The 15,150-nt window shown below is 41.1% G+C and overlaps 1 protein-coding gene across 1 annotated transcript in view; it reads right to left on the minus strand.

Moving 5' to 3' along the window:
* Positions 1 to 7,671: 7,671 nt before the first annotated feature.
* ddb1 (damage-specific DNA binding protein 1) overlaps positions 7,672 to 15,150 on the minus strand; it is a 38,634-nt gene continuing 31,155 nt past the window's right edge. The window contains exons 23-27 of the mRNA XM_061068208.1: positions 14,326 to 14,435; positions 13,484 to 13,653; positions 10,497 to 10,599; positions 9,580 to 9,703; positions 7,672 to 8,353 (exon numbers count right to left, since the gene is read on the minus strand). Coding sequence (XP_060924191.1) covers positions 8,270 to 8,353; positions 9,580 to 9,703; positions 10,497 to 10,599; positions 13,484 to 13,653; positions 14,326 to 14,435 — 591 coding nt within the window. The 3' untranslated portion in view covers positions 7,672 to 8,269. The remainder of the gene's footprint in view (positions 8,354 to 9,579; positions 9,704 to 10,496; positions 10,600 to 13,483; positions 13,654 to 14,325; positions 14,436 to 15,150) is intronic.

Below are 15,150 nucleotides of genomic sequence, written 5' to 3' on the forward strand. Positions count from 1 at the left end.
TTCAGCTGCTGCCAGTGACTGTAGAACAGATTCACTTCCTTGTTCACTCCCTGCAGGGACTCATCTCCCACAGTTCAAAGCTTGTTGTTCACTGGTTCTTACACTTCCACACCTGTAAAGGGAGGAGACACAGACATATTCTGACTGGGAGGAGCTGGTTGTGTTTGAGGAAGAACTTGTTGGTGTTTCAGGATTTACTGCATTTCACAGTGGCCTGTCACACCTGGTGTTAAGAGGAGATTCAGTGAGAGGCAGAGTGAGTTATCCTTCATTCACAACATACAGTTACAATTACAGTCAAATCAAATAGATGCATTTAATAAAATACACCTGTGTATCGATTTTTCTGAAGATCGGTCAATGTGAACCGTGGTCTTGGGGGGCACTGTTGAGCCATTTTGCACGCCCATTAAAAATTCCACAAGAATACGTACATTTTTACCACTATCAAATTTTCTGCAAATTTTGTAAGAATTTGAGCATGTGAAAGCCCTCAAAAAGCCAATTAATTTGCCTGGTAAAAAAAACTAATACTTACAATTTCAATGTTTTCTTTCTGGTATTAACATCATTGTCGCAGGTTTATGATAAACAACAACTGAATGTGCAAATGTTCCACACAATCAAGTTATCTGCTAAATGAACTAAGAGGAGCACGACACTGCCTCCTGGGCAACACCATTGTGATTGATTTAAAGAAATAAAACAAGCCAGGGAGCTTTTTCTCCAGCACTGAGGGGACACGTCTGTTCAGGACTGTGAGATTCACCTGAACACAAACTCTCAGAATACCTGATTTAAATGATCTCAAACAGACAAACTACCACCTCCGAGGCAGAAGAAGAATGTTTGTGTCGGACTGGAGACGAAGACGACCTCATGATCCTCGAGTTAAGGGCCGGTAGCAGATTTTGAATATTCGCTCTTGACTGTTTTTGCTGCAAAAAAATAGTTTTTTTGTGATTTCAAATCCTGTTTTTTAGCAATGAGAGAAGCAAACGATGGCAATCAGTCATCCGGTCCAGACTTGTTTCTATCTACCTCCAACATGAAGCTGACATTTGGTATTTATTGAAATGTCATGATTTGTCGATTGACGTTTGTTACGAACAATGTTCCTGGAATAACTTCTCAGGTAGTTGTGGCCACTGGCGGTTCAGCCAATTAAAACATATACAAATAAGGTGACATTTACTTTCCGGCATCGCTGAGCACAGCCTGACTGGGCTGTGCGACTGAGGGCTGTAGTGTTTCTATACCTGAATTACAGAAGAGTGAATTAGAATTAGAGAAGAGTTTGACCATTACAAACACAGACAGCTTGACACTCGAGGGCTCGGACAATAATGTTTCCTGTGTTGTGTCTCGTATCAACACATTTTAATCAAACCAGAAAAAGTCTGAGTTCCTCTCTCTGCAACGTTAATATGTTTGGAATCTCAGAATAGCATCTCAACACGGCTATCAGAGAAAGGCTGCGTTATCTCGCCAACCGAAATAAGTCGAGACTCACCGCCAAAATGTAGGGCACCTTGATTTGAATATTTCATGCAGCTCGCCGCAGCATCAAACCCAATACGTATTAAGCTAACGTGATTAGAGGCGCTCCATTATTCACACGATCTGCTGGAACTGATTCCACAGAGTTAGTGGACTCGGAGCAGTTTCCTTCACAATGAAGTTCAACAAGCTGCGGCCATTTTTGTGTCTAATTCTACAGACCGATGGCCACTCGTCTTATCCCCGGAGCACAGCTGAGCCGTAAGCTTCCTGTTGTAGTCTGACACGCCCACTTCACTGTGTCAAACACCTGCATTCTCCTGTGGTATTATTGTGGGAATCTGAGGGCAGCAAACACTTTATTTAACAAAAAGCTGCTCCACTTGTTCTCCAGTTCCACATTAGTTGTAAATGCACCCCTGCAGATTTTTTTAATGTGTGGAACAAGAAATCGTTTAGAAATCTCCACACTCTACAATCTCTCAAAGTCGTTACTGAAAACAATTCGTTCCATAACGAGGCAAAAAATCCTGCAAACGCAACCCGAGCGGATGTCGTCCCATCCTGTTCGGAGGAGAAACACTTTGAAGTCAAACAAACCGAAAGGAGGAAACACAACCAGCTCCCAAGATCGGATTTACTCAAGCTGGAACGGAGACTACGAGACGGGTCCAGCAACCGGGGCCAAGACCCCCCCCCCCCTCAGCTGCTGCAGGACGGGATGGCAGTCACAGAACCTGCCAGAAGGTGTGGGGGGGCCCCATTGCATTACTGTGTAGACTCAATGAAACTGTTTACTTCTGTCCTCGGTGGAAACACAGAGTTCATCCAGGGACAATGAAGAGTTTCACTTGTCTCAGTCTTTGAGGAGAATCTCTCTCTGTACTAATGTAGGGGTCAGGGTCATACAACAGAGAGGAGTCCTAATCCTAGTAATACTGCTATTCTAAATAAAAAAGGTTTCACTTCTCAATAAACAATAACCAATTGTGCACATCAAGATGACTTTAAAAAAAATGTCATGGTTAAAGGTTAAAGTACAAGTTCAAATTAAAGTCTTTAAATTGGCGTATTAAATAAATAAATAAAATGTGTAGTAATCATAAGGAGAAGAAAAATCAGAATGAGCATATTACAAAAGTAACAATAAGAATAAGAATAGAATGATGATAATATTGTTAGAAACACACAACCAGTGAGATTGGACCGCAAACACAGACTGGTTCTCTTTAAAGTGTCAAAAATAAAAAGGTTAGGAAAACAGTGGTCAACACGGTATTCATGATTTGTCTTATTATCAACACATTTCATGATAAGACCCACAGCAGTTTTTTCTCCAAGCAACATATGTATATATGAATACATAATGTATTATTATTCCTGATGTATTATTCCTCTGTGTGTCTGCGAACTCCACTATTCTGCAAAAAATATTAAAAACACATAATTGAACCTCACTGTCGCACTGGGTGAAATATTGTATATATTCATTTTTTTTTTTTTTTATTCATCAGCTTCAACTGTGTATTAATCTCCAGCGGAAAATAGTCACACATTTGTTTGCTGTTCAGATTGTGAAGCCCCTTGAGGCACATTTGTGATTTGGGGCCGTATAAATAAGAAACTGACTCAACTCCACTATTTGTGACCTAGTTTTAATGATACACATCTTTAGCATGAGCAGTGGAAGCCACAGAGAGAGGGGGAAGTCATGAAGTATTGTCAGACACACACACAAACCAACAATACGTTTCTTTGCGCGATTTGTGGACGGCCAGTAAACATACAATCAGATTCTTGCCCTTATCTCTAAATCTCATGGGAAGGCTGGAAATCATCCAGATGTGTTAATATGATAACAGACCTAGTATTGTACGACCGTTCAATAAAGAATAAAACAGAAGCAATACTTAGGAATAATGATTCTCAGTGTTTGTTTGAAAGCACAAATCATGTTCGGGTTAGGGTCGAAACATTGGGAGTGAAAGGTTCCTCAAACCAGGATCCAGAACAGGATCCAGTACCAGATTAAATCATAGGAAAACATAGAGAAGAGGAAGCAGTTGCATGTTCACTGAAGACTTCACCTCCGGAAATATAATGTTTAGACAAGAAGACGATTTGCATTTAAAGGCTCAGTGTGTGAGATTCAGTTGAAAGGGATCAATTGGCAGAAATAACATATAAAACATTCCTAGTGATGTTTTCACTAGTGTGTTTGTGTAACGGTCCCTTAATATTTAAATACTTTATATTTACATCTGGAGCGGGGCCTCTCTACGGAGGCCGCCATGTTTTCTACAGTAGCCCAGACTGGACAAATTAAAACCCTTTTGAGTTTTTATGACAACTGGAGGCTTCCACAGGTTCTGCTTCATGTTTGGAAGAAGAGGGGGAGCTGCAACATGACACTTCACCACTAGATGTCAGTAAATCCAACACACTGAACCTTTAAACAAATGTGGAGAAATGTGCCTGAAGCTGGTGATGAGGGTCCTAAAACCAAAATGGACCGATCCATTAATTTCTTTAGTATAGAAAGAAGCTCACACAGGTGACAACGACTGGACGAACACAAACGTCGTGAACAAGCTCCCTGAATTACAACGTGAAACCAAAACCCACCAGATCAAATGTAAACGTAACAAAGACATGAATGTTGGTTTACATAATAAAGTTTTAATCCAGACACTTCTCCAACCATCACTTTTCAAAACAGAGCATCAAACACTTACAATACACAATAAAACCACCGGACAATGATCCCAACCAGCAGCTAATGACATACAGACTGTGTTTAATTGTGTTCAAAGAGTTCTATCACAATCCGTCACTGACTGTGGCTTCTGCGTCTCCTGTGGTGGGATGTGTCAAAGCTTCTGTGCCCCGGTATCAACGATGCTGTCCCTTCTGGTGCGGGAAGTGGCCGGAAGTGGCGTCTGGCCCCGACTCAGTGGGATTAGAAGATGTGAGCTGTGGAACCAGGCTGAGGCGCGAGAACACCTTCCCAGCGAAAAGTGCCAATGAGCAAAATCAGACCCAGTGGGACTCTCTGACGCCTGTTTGGACGAGCACACGTCGAACTATGTGAAATGAAAAGATTCTCCCCGGCCTCGCCAGCGCCGGAGCTGCAGCTGCTGCAGGTTGAATCGCACTGTGGCTGCAGATCCACACGGTCGACCACCCATTCCCTCTTTCAAGTTAAATCCGCCCTGAGAGCCTGTTACATGGAAGACATCAGCCACGTTTTGATGTTCTTACACAAGTTATTTCAGGATGTGTTTCAATTCGCTTCTCTTTTTTTAAGGGGGTGGGGGGTGAATCAAGCTTGTAACAACAGCTGCTTGTTATAATGCAGTTCTGCTTCACTTTATGACTTCCTGTGTTTCAGGAGCAGCCACAGAACAAACCTGAGCCTGTTTCATCAGGCAGGTTTAACACAGCGGGAAATAACCAACAAGTCACAGTGTGAGCTCTTCGCAAAAACATTCCTTTGGGAACTTTTCAATTTGGGTGAAGTGCAGCTGTGGTTTGTTATTTGATTAATTATCATATGAATTCACTTTCGGGAAACTATCTGTATCTGCTCTCTCATGAAGAATGCTGGAAGCAGATAAACCGAGTCTTTGAATGGTTCCTTTTCCCAATCATTCTTAAAAATTTTGGGTCAAAATAAATACATTAAAACTACTCAGTGGAGCTCACATCTCCTCCACATCCCACCACCCCCCCTGAAGCCAATCAAGACACAACAAATCCACATTCATACATTAAAGCATGAGTAAAGATAAGACGTCAAAAAACGCCCTATCAAAGATTTTGTGAAACCAGCGTGACCTTGACCCTTTGAAGTGACCTTGACCTTGTGTTGATCTCAGTTGATTAAAGACCAAAGTCTAACATCTGCAGATGCTACCAACACGGACGCAAGAAAATGAAACACATAATGTTAAATCGGTAAAACATAAGTCAACTTCAGAAACAAAGTAATAGCTTAAGAACTTAAATCTAAAACGTATTAAACATATATTCTGTCATCTAATTGCCGAATCAGATTCTAGCGTCTTCACATGGAAACCAAAGTGTTTTGTGTTTTTACATTTTGCTGCATCAGCATTTAGAATAAACACACACAACACACAAGTGTCCTTGGTAAAGTGCTGCTTCTGTGTGTTTAAACACAAGAGAGTCACCACAGCTAGTTCACATGAATCCTTAATGAAAGTAAAGAACAGCAGTGAAAAGGACTTTTCATTAGTTTTGATGTGTAAAAATACCTCATGTTTAATCTCTTTACCATATTTGAGGAAGACTGATTAATTTCTGTCATCATCAGATTGAATGTTTCCTCATTTTTCCATTTAACCTCAACGATGATCGCCGGCTCAGTGCCGAGATGTTGTTGCTTCTCAAATTCATGAAACAGATTTGAATATGATGACGGGAGAGGATTTCAAACAATCCAGTGCGGTTTGGGAATCGGGTGAAGAAACACCAGAGGAAAACAAAGGGCTCGTCAGGATGGAGACAGGACGACAGAAACCACTGGGGACGTCCTCTGCCAGTTACTGACCAGTTTGATTGAAACCCTCAGTGCAGGGAATCATCACTGGAGCTGGATTCCACCGTCACTGTCGATGCTTTGATATCTCAAACAGGAGGAGGTGGTATCTTCCAATCTGCTGTTTACTGCAGACGAAAATAAATATGCACACAACAGACGTTAATGAGGTGCCTGGGAAAAACAATGCTCAGCAACCGTCAGCATTTTCAAGCCGCTCTGACAGAGAGACCAGGAGGAAACCCCACGTGTTTAATATGCACACACGCTGATTAACTGACTCAGATATTTCGAGCTTCGTTTTCAGTCCATGTCCTCTGGTGTGAATGTGTGAGATGGATTCCTTAGGGCTGTGGATCGACTCAAAGACCAGGAGGTGTTTTTTATAGGATAAACAAGGTCAACAGTGGTGATTGTAGAGTCGTTTTAATACATTCAATTTGTGTCTACATGCAAACAGCTGGCCTGAGTACAAAGGATTTATATTTAGAGCTACAACACCTCTGGCTGATGAGTTTCAATGTTCACTTATAATCAGAGTACCTGAAGCAGTTTGGATCCAACAAGGGCTGCAGCTGATTTTCATTATCAATGAATCTTCTAATCCGTTGAGACTCAGAGGAGGTTGTGTTTTCATGGTCACTCAGCAGAATCACTGTTAAACCTGTTACTTCCGTGACAGTTTATAGAGGGTGGAGCCGGACCCGAGGAGGAACACGTTTCACAGCTAATCTGGGATTCGTTTTTTTTTAAGCTCTCATGAATGTGATTAAAATTCTCAATTTGTTTTATATATGAAATGGATTAAACGCGAAGCAAACATTTCTGCCACATTATTCTATCTATAAAGATACAAAATGGTTGAAAATGTTTTGATTTATAAATCTGAGCGTGAATCAAAATGGAAAATTACATCAAACGTAGTATTTGATTTTATCCGTTAAGGCAATTTGATCCTGATATGATAGATTATGATTAAAATGAAAACCTTCTTTGGGGATAAATGTTTCTTTCTATCATGTTGCTCATCTGATTAAAACTCAAAGATATTTAACTAAACAACCCAGCGGACTAATAAACCCAGTAAATATTCACATTAAGAATTTATGTTCACCTTCTTGGTTTTAAGTAATAACCATGTGTGTTTTTTAAGCATTGGACAAAGAATTAAAACCTGATTATGGCATAAGGTGAAAGATGTTATTATAATTCATCCTCTAGTGACCATGAATGTCTATGAAAGGTGCTCGGTGAGAACATATCTTCATCAAGCCAAACACCAGAACTTAGGCTGAAAATCACAGGATCATCAAAGTCAGTGGGATTCATCTGGGATCTATGAAATATCTGTTAGATGTTGAAATATAAATATTCAGAAGATCGATAAATTCATCAGGACTCATGAGATGAATATCTGCTGCAAATTTTTTATTGCAATCCATAAATATTTGTTGAAAGATTAAGAGATCGACCAACTAACTGATAATGTTATAAATCCATTTCCCTGAATCAGCAAAACTACACAAATTAAGAGACTATTAAACGTTAAATAAAAGCAGAGGAGACTGGTTTTTTAAAGGTGGGAACAGAGACAAAGTGAAACTCAGGTGTTTACCAGTACTAAAGCAAATTTATTAGAATAGACAAAGAAAACATCACACAGACAAAATAGCTATAAATCTACAATTTCCTCAATTTGTTTCTCAGACGTGTGTTTCACTCCAGACTTCAACAATAACTTGGGTGTCAGATTTAAGCTGTGGGGGGGCGGGGGGGGTCATCGAACCTTTAGCCTGCCAGTAACTGTCACAAATATACCAGAGGACTTTACTGAGGAAAATCTCCGGGGACAGACGCAATCACACATACGCACACAAACTCCAACACACTCAGACCGATGTCTTGACTTTGGTCTTTCTGTTGTCCGAACAGGATTTTTACGCACTTCGCCTCGAGACTCGTCTGAAGGAGGAGTGCTGCACTCGTGGTCCAGCACCTTCAGGGTCTCAGCAGTCGACTTATCATTGAAGTCTGAAGGACGAACATGCACATACTGTTTATTTATAATTATTTACAAATCTGCAAAAACCACAATCCATTCTCTTTCGCGACGTTTTTTTTGCAGAGACTTTGTCCTCGTGACTCTGCTCTCACTCAGCGGGTGGGGTGGGGTTGATGGGGTGGGGGGGGATCCGGGTGGCAGTAACGTTAGTGGATCCTCGTCAGCTCCTCCACGATCTTAATGACCTCGTCCACCGTGGCCTCACGTTTCATGCCGCTGCCGTCATCGATCTGCAATCGAACCAAACTATGAGCCTCCGCTGCCGAGACTGAGCCCAGCAGAGATCACTGATGTCACATTAAAGGAACAAACACACAGGCACAAGCAGTAAAATGTGGTTTCCAGTGGATTGATGTCATTAATTTTCTGCAACTCAACCTGATGCAAATGAAGCCTTTAATGATGAAACCCTTATTTTTTGTTTTAATGGCGTTTTCAGTGAAGCTGCTGAGATTAGTCAATTAATCAAGTAGCCAATTGAAACAATTAATCAATTTGCAGTAACATTAAACAGTGTATTCTATCGAATAATTCCAGAAATGTATTTTGGGCTGCAAACAAACAGTCCGGTCCGAACAGGCAGCATCAGAGCGGAGGATGCACTTATCTTCTCAAACAAGAGATTCTGCTGCTTGTTCTCGTCGGAACAGTCAATTTTATATCTTTGAATTTTACGATTTGATCAGACAAAACAATTTGCGTGTTCTCATCAACCTTGAGCTTCAGGAAATGGAGATTTCTCACTGTTTTCTGATGTTGTACAGACAGTTGTTTTTTATAGCAAAACCCAAATAGAAAAGGGAATTTTCATGGCAAACGACTGGCTCAAATGTTTTGTCTTTTATCCTCTTCTCCTGTCAGGGAAACAGATAATCGTCTTTGTTTCAGAGCTAAAAAGGGATTTTTTTTTTTCTTTCTAAATTGCAATTTGAGCAACGTGAGTGAAGACATACTCAAAGCTGCGTATAATGAATTGTTTACCTGCCAGAATCTCTTCTGGCAGGTAAACAAAGAGCGGAGCCACCTGTTCTGCCGTGAAACTTCTGCCCTGTTCCCACTCAGGAGCGACTCGTGAAAACGGTCCAATGTTGCTTTGAGTCAAAAATACAAATGAAAGCAGCAGTTTCACATCACCTCTTAAGCAGATGCTCCAGTTGGCCCAGTGCTCTAACAACAAGCTCAGGCCTCCCTGTTATTAAACTAACTATCGTATTCGTGCCCATTACAGGTCAACACCGGCGGCAACACCAAGCTGGCAGTGGGAGCTGTTGAGTAAGCTGCCTTTAATGCCTGTTAAATAGGAGGATGAATCACTGTCGTGTTCGCACAATACTCAAAAGCCTCAGTCTGGATATTTCTTCTCATGGGATAAAGAAAAAGTGCAGAAAAAAAGACTAAATTCACATTTCATCCGGTTCTAAAATCGGTGCTGATGTGGATGAAGAAGAGCTCCTACCTGCAGAGTGCTGACGACCTCCTGCATCTTAGCCCGGCCGAGATCCAGGAAACTTTCAATCAGATCCCCGTCGATGAATCCCGTGGCCTGCTCCGTCTTCCTCTCGGTGTGGAAGGACCTCCAGGTGCAGCGCAGTCAAGGAAAATCAATACAAGGCAGCTGCTGCGCCCGAGGGTCGATCTTCAGGTACAATATCAAATATTTCACCTCGGGCGCAGCCGGCTAATATTCAGCGTGATGAAAAAAAGGTGTAATGAAAACAGCAGTGTGCAGAGGACCACACGGCTGATGGAGTGTGATAGTGAGATGAAATACAGAGCTGGCTCTGCTGGAAACTGGTGTGTAAACTGCAGCTTAACAAGATTAGATGGAAAAATCAAGTTTATATTTGAAACCTCTTAATAAAACATGCTTAACAAAAACCCCTCTGATTTATTTGGACTTTCAGTGCAATCAAACCTCTAGTTGTCCAATTAATTCTGTTTCTCAGGTTTTAAATCAAAACCATCATTAAAATATCACAGACTTTTTGGGATAATTGCGAATGAAATTATTTTACAGAAATATCACTCATCAACTCTATTTAACATTGACTTTATAAGTAGTCCAGTAAAGAGGGACAATGTGTCTCCAATTGATTCGCTATCCAGAAAATATAGTTTGGTCAATGTCCCACCTACTAACATGGAGGAGGCAGGACTTTGATTTAAGATTTGACCTCTAAAGTAGCAAATCAAATCAGATCACGTTGTAGAGTAAACACATAGAAACCCGTTCATACATGACACTTCCATCAAACCCCTTCAGAGCCAATTACAGTGACTCCCATCACCTTTACTGTCTGGTTTACAGGCGACCAGTCGACCCCAGTGGGCGGAGCCAGATGGCGAGTGTCCACATGTACATAACAAGGATATAAGCTGTGCTCGATCTTGCCCACGCTCTTGATGACCTTGTTGAGGCGGTTCTGCAGGTCCAGGAGGAGACTGTACCAGCCCTCGGACAGGGAGGTCACCAGACCTACACACACACACACACACATACACACACATTTATATCAGGCAACAGTGCTGCACTCGATAAACACTTTTGGTTTCTTGGGGGAAGGAAGTCGTGGACTCACAAAAACCTGTACGATAAATAAATGAAAAGATCATTAGTGTGACTGCAATCCTCCTCATGCAGATTTCATGTTTGTATGCTGGCACTATAACGGGAGTAAAGTAGCCTGATATTTATACTTAATTATTCAGGGGCCTTTCAAAATTGCTTTATTTTAGTGAGTCATTTCCCAGTATAATCGTGGAATCCCAGAGCTTTGAGGGCGCAGCGTGCTTTCCTCTGCGCTAAAAATGCAACGGCCGTGACAGTGAGTGCATTACTCCGATGCTCCGGGGAAATAATTTCCAGTGAAATTGACAGCACAAGGAGTTGCACTGAGTTTTAATGCGGAGCTCGTTTCACTAAACACGAAGCAGCACAAGAGTTGGACTTTTGGGACAAACTGCCAGGAACAGTCAGGACGGCGGTCGGGCTGCAACCGACAAATCATTTTAATTATTATTACTGATTTTCTGGATTAATGGATTCAGTCGTTTAGTTCCATCGCCAAAACTTGGATCTCGCATATTATCTCACGTGTAATCTTCCTCTGCAGCTGGTTAACGGCACAGTATCGGAGAATTAGCGCCACTTCGTTATTTACCACTAGATGCCGCTGAATCCTACACAAGAACCCTTTAATTTGCATTATCTGTTGTTTTATGTCTTCTGGCAATATTCTCTCTATTACATATTGGCTTGTTTTACACAATCAACAGTCCAAATCCCAGAGATGATAGATCCTGAGTTTATCATATCAGGGAATTGTTTGAGAAGCTGTTTGTCATTTTTACATAAATAAATAATTTCATCGAGTAACTCGTCAAAATAATCAATTATTTGAATGATTGCTTCAGTTGTCAATGATCGTAACTTATTTTATTAAACGACTCGTTCTTTTTTATTCTGTCATCAGTCAAAAGTACCTTGGTGCAAAGTAACATGTGAATCAATTACCTGAATAAAGATGCATATGATCTAAGTTTTATCAGAATCGATTCATGATAGATTGTTTATCCCAGTGTAATATGAAACGATCTTTTCACCTGTAACACGTAAGACAAGTTAATAGCTCTGAGTTTGTGTAAAATGATTTTAAACCCTAGATGACATTTTCCGTTTACTTCACCTTTTTTTCTAACAGGGTTATTAAAGTTTGTCAACTTCCTTTCAGGCAGAATAATCATGCGACTTTACAGCTTCTCTTGAGAAACTTCTAATCTATCTGACCATCAAACAAACGATAAGACTAGCCGGGCTATTTTTCTTTCATTATACACCGAAGACCATTTTGGTTTACGGGGCGACTGCGGGAAGTTTTCAGTGGACTGTGCGACAGTGGTTCTCATTTCCTGTTAAACTTCCCTCGGAGACTTTTTAAAGAATGGCAGGGGGGCGTCGAGGTGATGCAATGTGCTGCTGTGCCAGCGCATGGGGTAATTCACTGCTGTGTCCAAATGATGCACACTGCCTGTTTTTCATCTCGGCCATCATTAGTGCCAGGCTTTAAGTTACCAGTTTAAAGTAATGAGGTGAAAAACTGAGATGTCTCACTCTCCTGCAGAAATGGAAAACATTAGTTTAGGACAAATGCTTTTGACAGAGGTTTGACGTCTCTGTGCTGCCGTCAGATGATTATTGGAAAAGCTTGAAATGAGAACTGTGTCTGTTATAATTCATTGATTTGTCAGATAGTGGATGTAATCTTAATTCTCATATTTATCATTACTTTCCGGCATTAAATGAATAAATATTAACATTTTCATGAGTTTTTAAACTAGATTTTATTGTATACATGTATTTGTTTTTACTATAAAGCTGTTTTGTCACTGGGAACTGATAAGTGGGTTTACCTTTTTCACTGTGAACTCTTTTCTGCCTAAAGTTAAACAGAAGTGCTCACAGAGATGTCAGTGGATTATCCTGAGCTGCAGGGACAATCCAGTAATTTTTCAATTCCAAAATTTTTTCAGCTGCACAAAGTGAATCCTGAGCATCTTCAGTGAGTCAAGTTGCAGGCAGAAGTCTCAAAAGCTCGAAATAAAACTGTGTGTGCGGCTCGATGCTATTAGAGTTGAATGGAATTGGATCAAGGAGCCCTGGAGGAGAGAATCCAGGGGCAATACCAAAACTGAAGAATTTAAAGGAATAGCAAGACTTTTTGAAAACAAGATAAAAAGACTGAATGATTCTCAGTTAGCTCGGCTTAGGTTTCAACAAGTTCAATTTAAGACTTTTGAAGACCAATAAGAAGGAATTTATAGACCTCAGAATACTTCCCAGAATTACTTCCATCCATAATTGAATAAAAGGTAAAGCAGCCGGATGGAGAACCCCCTCAGAACACCACGTTATCTGACAAACTACAGAGATAGTATCCACAGTCTTAAATTCCTACCGGACTGAAGTTATCAGCTCCACGATGGGCTTGTTTCAAGTTTATTACAGAGAGACATTAGAAAACTGAATGATAATATAATCAAGACTTACCTAAACATAAGAATTACTATTTTAACATATTTAAGACACTTTGAGGCCTACAATTCCGATTATTGGATTTTTTGGTTGTTATTAAATAAACTGACATATTAATTAACGATTGTTTAAGGTGCTACAAGCTGTTGTCAGCTTTTGATAGAGATAAGCCGTCACACTTAATAAGCATGATTCCCAAAATGATCTCATAGCTCATGGTTTGAGGTGTAACACAGCGAGTGTTCACCTGCAGCAATATTTTGTGCTTTTGTGTGTGTTTGTGTGTGTATAAATGCTTGTGTGAGTGTTAAATTGTCCGTGCTCCTACCAATCATGCCGTTAACGGTGCCGAAGAGCACCGAGCCCTGGGTGGGCGTGGAGCTCTCTCCCAGGTTCTGCAGCACCAGTGAGCCGTGGCAGAAGACATTGACAAACTCCCCGAGGTGGAAGACCCCCACCTCCTGCAGGTGCTGCCGCTCCTCATCTGTGGTGGCAGCGCTGGCGGTGGGAGGAAAATATGGGAGAGATGAAGGGGAGGAATTACAAAAATGTTGGCGGTAGAAGTGTGAAAACAAAGAGAAAAATATGTCAGGTAAGGAAGTGTTGGGAGGCAGGGGTGATCGATTAGGCAGAAGAAAAACAAGAGGGCCAAAGATATGAGAGACGTTGGTAAAGGTCAAGGAATGACGGAGAGGTAATGGATAAAAGGGTGAAGAACAGTGGAGAGAAACAAGAAGAGAGATGTGATACAAAACTAAAGGTCAAAAGCATTGAGTGGTCCAGCCTGACGTATTAGGCTCATAATTAGCGGTGGCATATATGTAATACACTCACTTTCAGGCCATATCTCTGCCTTGAAATCAACATTTGTGTGATAACCATGACCACAATGAGAGATGCAGCCCGGCTGACTCATGATTTCCAAAACAAATGCAAGGACAATGCTGTTGCATCACATTAGTATCAAAGATGCGGCTCTTATAAGTATCATGGGAGTCAGTGTAGCCTCCTAATGACCCAATGTGGATTTGAGTGGATAAACGTTGAAGGTTATTTTGAAACCTTTTGTTCTCTCGGCTCTGGAGGAGCAGCTCAGGGGAGAATAATGATGATGGGAAAGGTTGAATGACCTCAGTTTTTCTCTACTTTAAGATTAGCGGCTCTGCTCACCTGTCCTTCTGGCACACAAACAGGTTGAAGGCGTTCTCGGCTCCCAGGAAGTTGTCATCGTCCAGGATCTCGACTGCGCTCATCCAGTTGGGATTGAAGTCACGAGCGATCTGAGCAACGGAAAAACAAACATGGTGTGTTTTTGTGGACGAAGCTAAACTAACTACTGGTTACTGACTCCAGCCTTATACTGGGATTTACCACACTGATGAGACGGGGATCAATCTTTTCATATAACTAATGAATTAGTGTGTTTTCCAAATGCCCAACTCAACCTGTAACCGTGTTTTGAGCTATGCAGGAGAAGCAGAGAAAACCTGTAAACACAACCCTGACATATTACCACCACGTTAACCTCTAACAGTGAACTTGTTTACACCCTGTTCTTTATTTAACTACATTAGCAGTTTAAGAAATTAGGTTTTTGGCCTGTTTTCAGTCTCCCAAAGGGGAAATATCTGCTCTGCTCAGCAGCCACTCGCTTAAAACAAGTCTGCCATTTGGTGCCGGCCAGGTAGCATGAAACAGATTTTCAGAGTTATTTAGCTGCAAACAGCTGCATGCTGCGTCTGGGAAAACCCGCTGATGGGAGCAGAGTGGACGAACTAAACCAGTAAAAGCTGCAGGCTGGAAAACCAAAACACTGTTCTGAGAGATTCTCCAACGCCCCACAGAGCTGAGATGAACCAATACAGATATGGGTTGAGAAAAATCTGTGGGTTTGTCAGAATGAGAAGGATCCATCAGGGAGGCAATAAATATTCATCATAGCTGCTCTTTCGGAAAAATAATGGTTTGAAATGTATAAATAAGGCAATTTCAATG

This window comes from Limanda limanda, chromosome 3 (assembly GCF_963576545.1).
Source record: "Limanda limanda chromosome 3, fLimLim1.1, whole genome shotgun sequence".
Lineage (NCBI taxonomy): Eukaryota > Metazoa > Chordata > Actinopteri > Pleuronectiformes > Pleuronectidae > Limanda > Limanda limanda.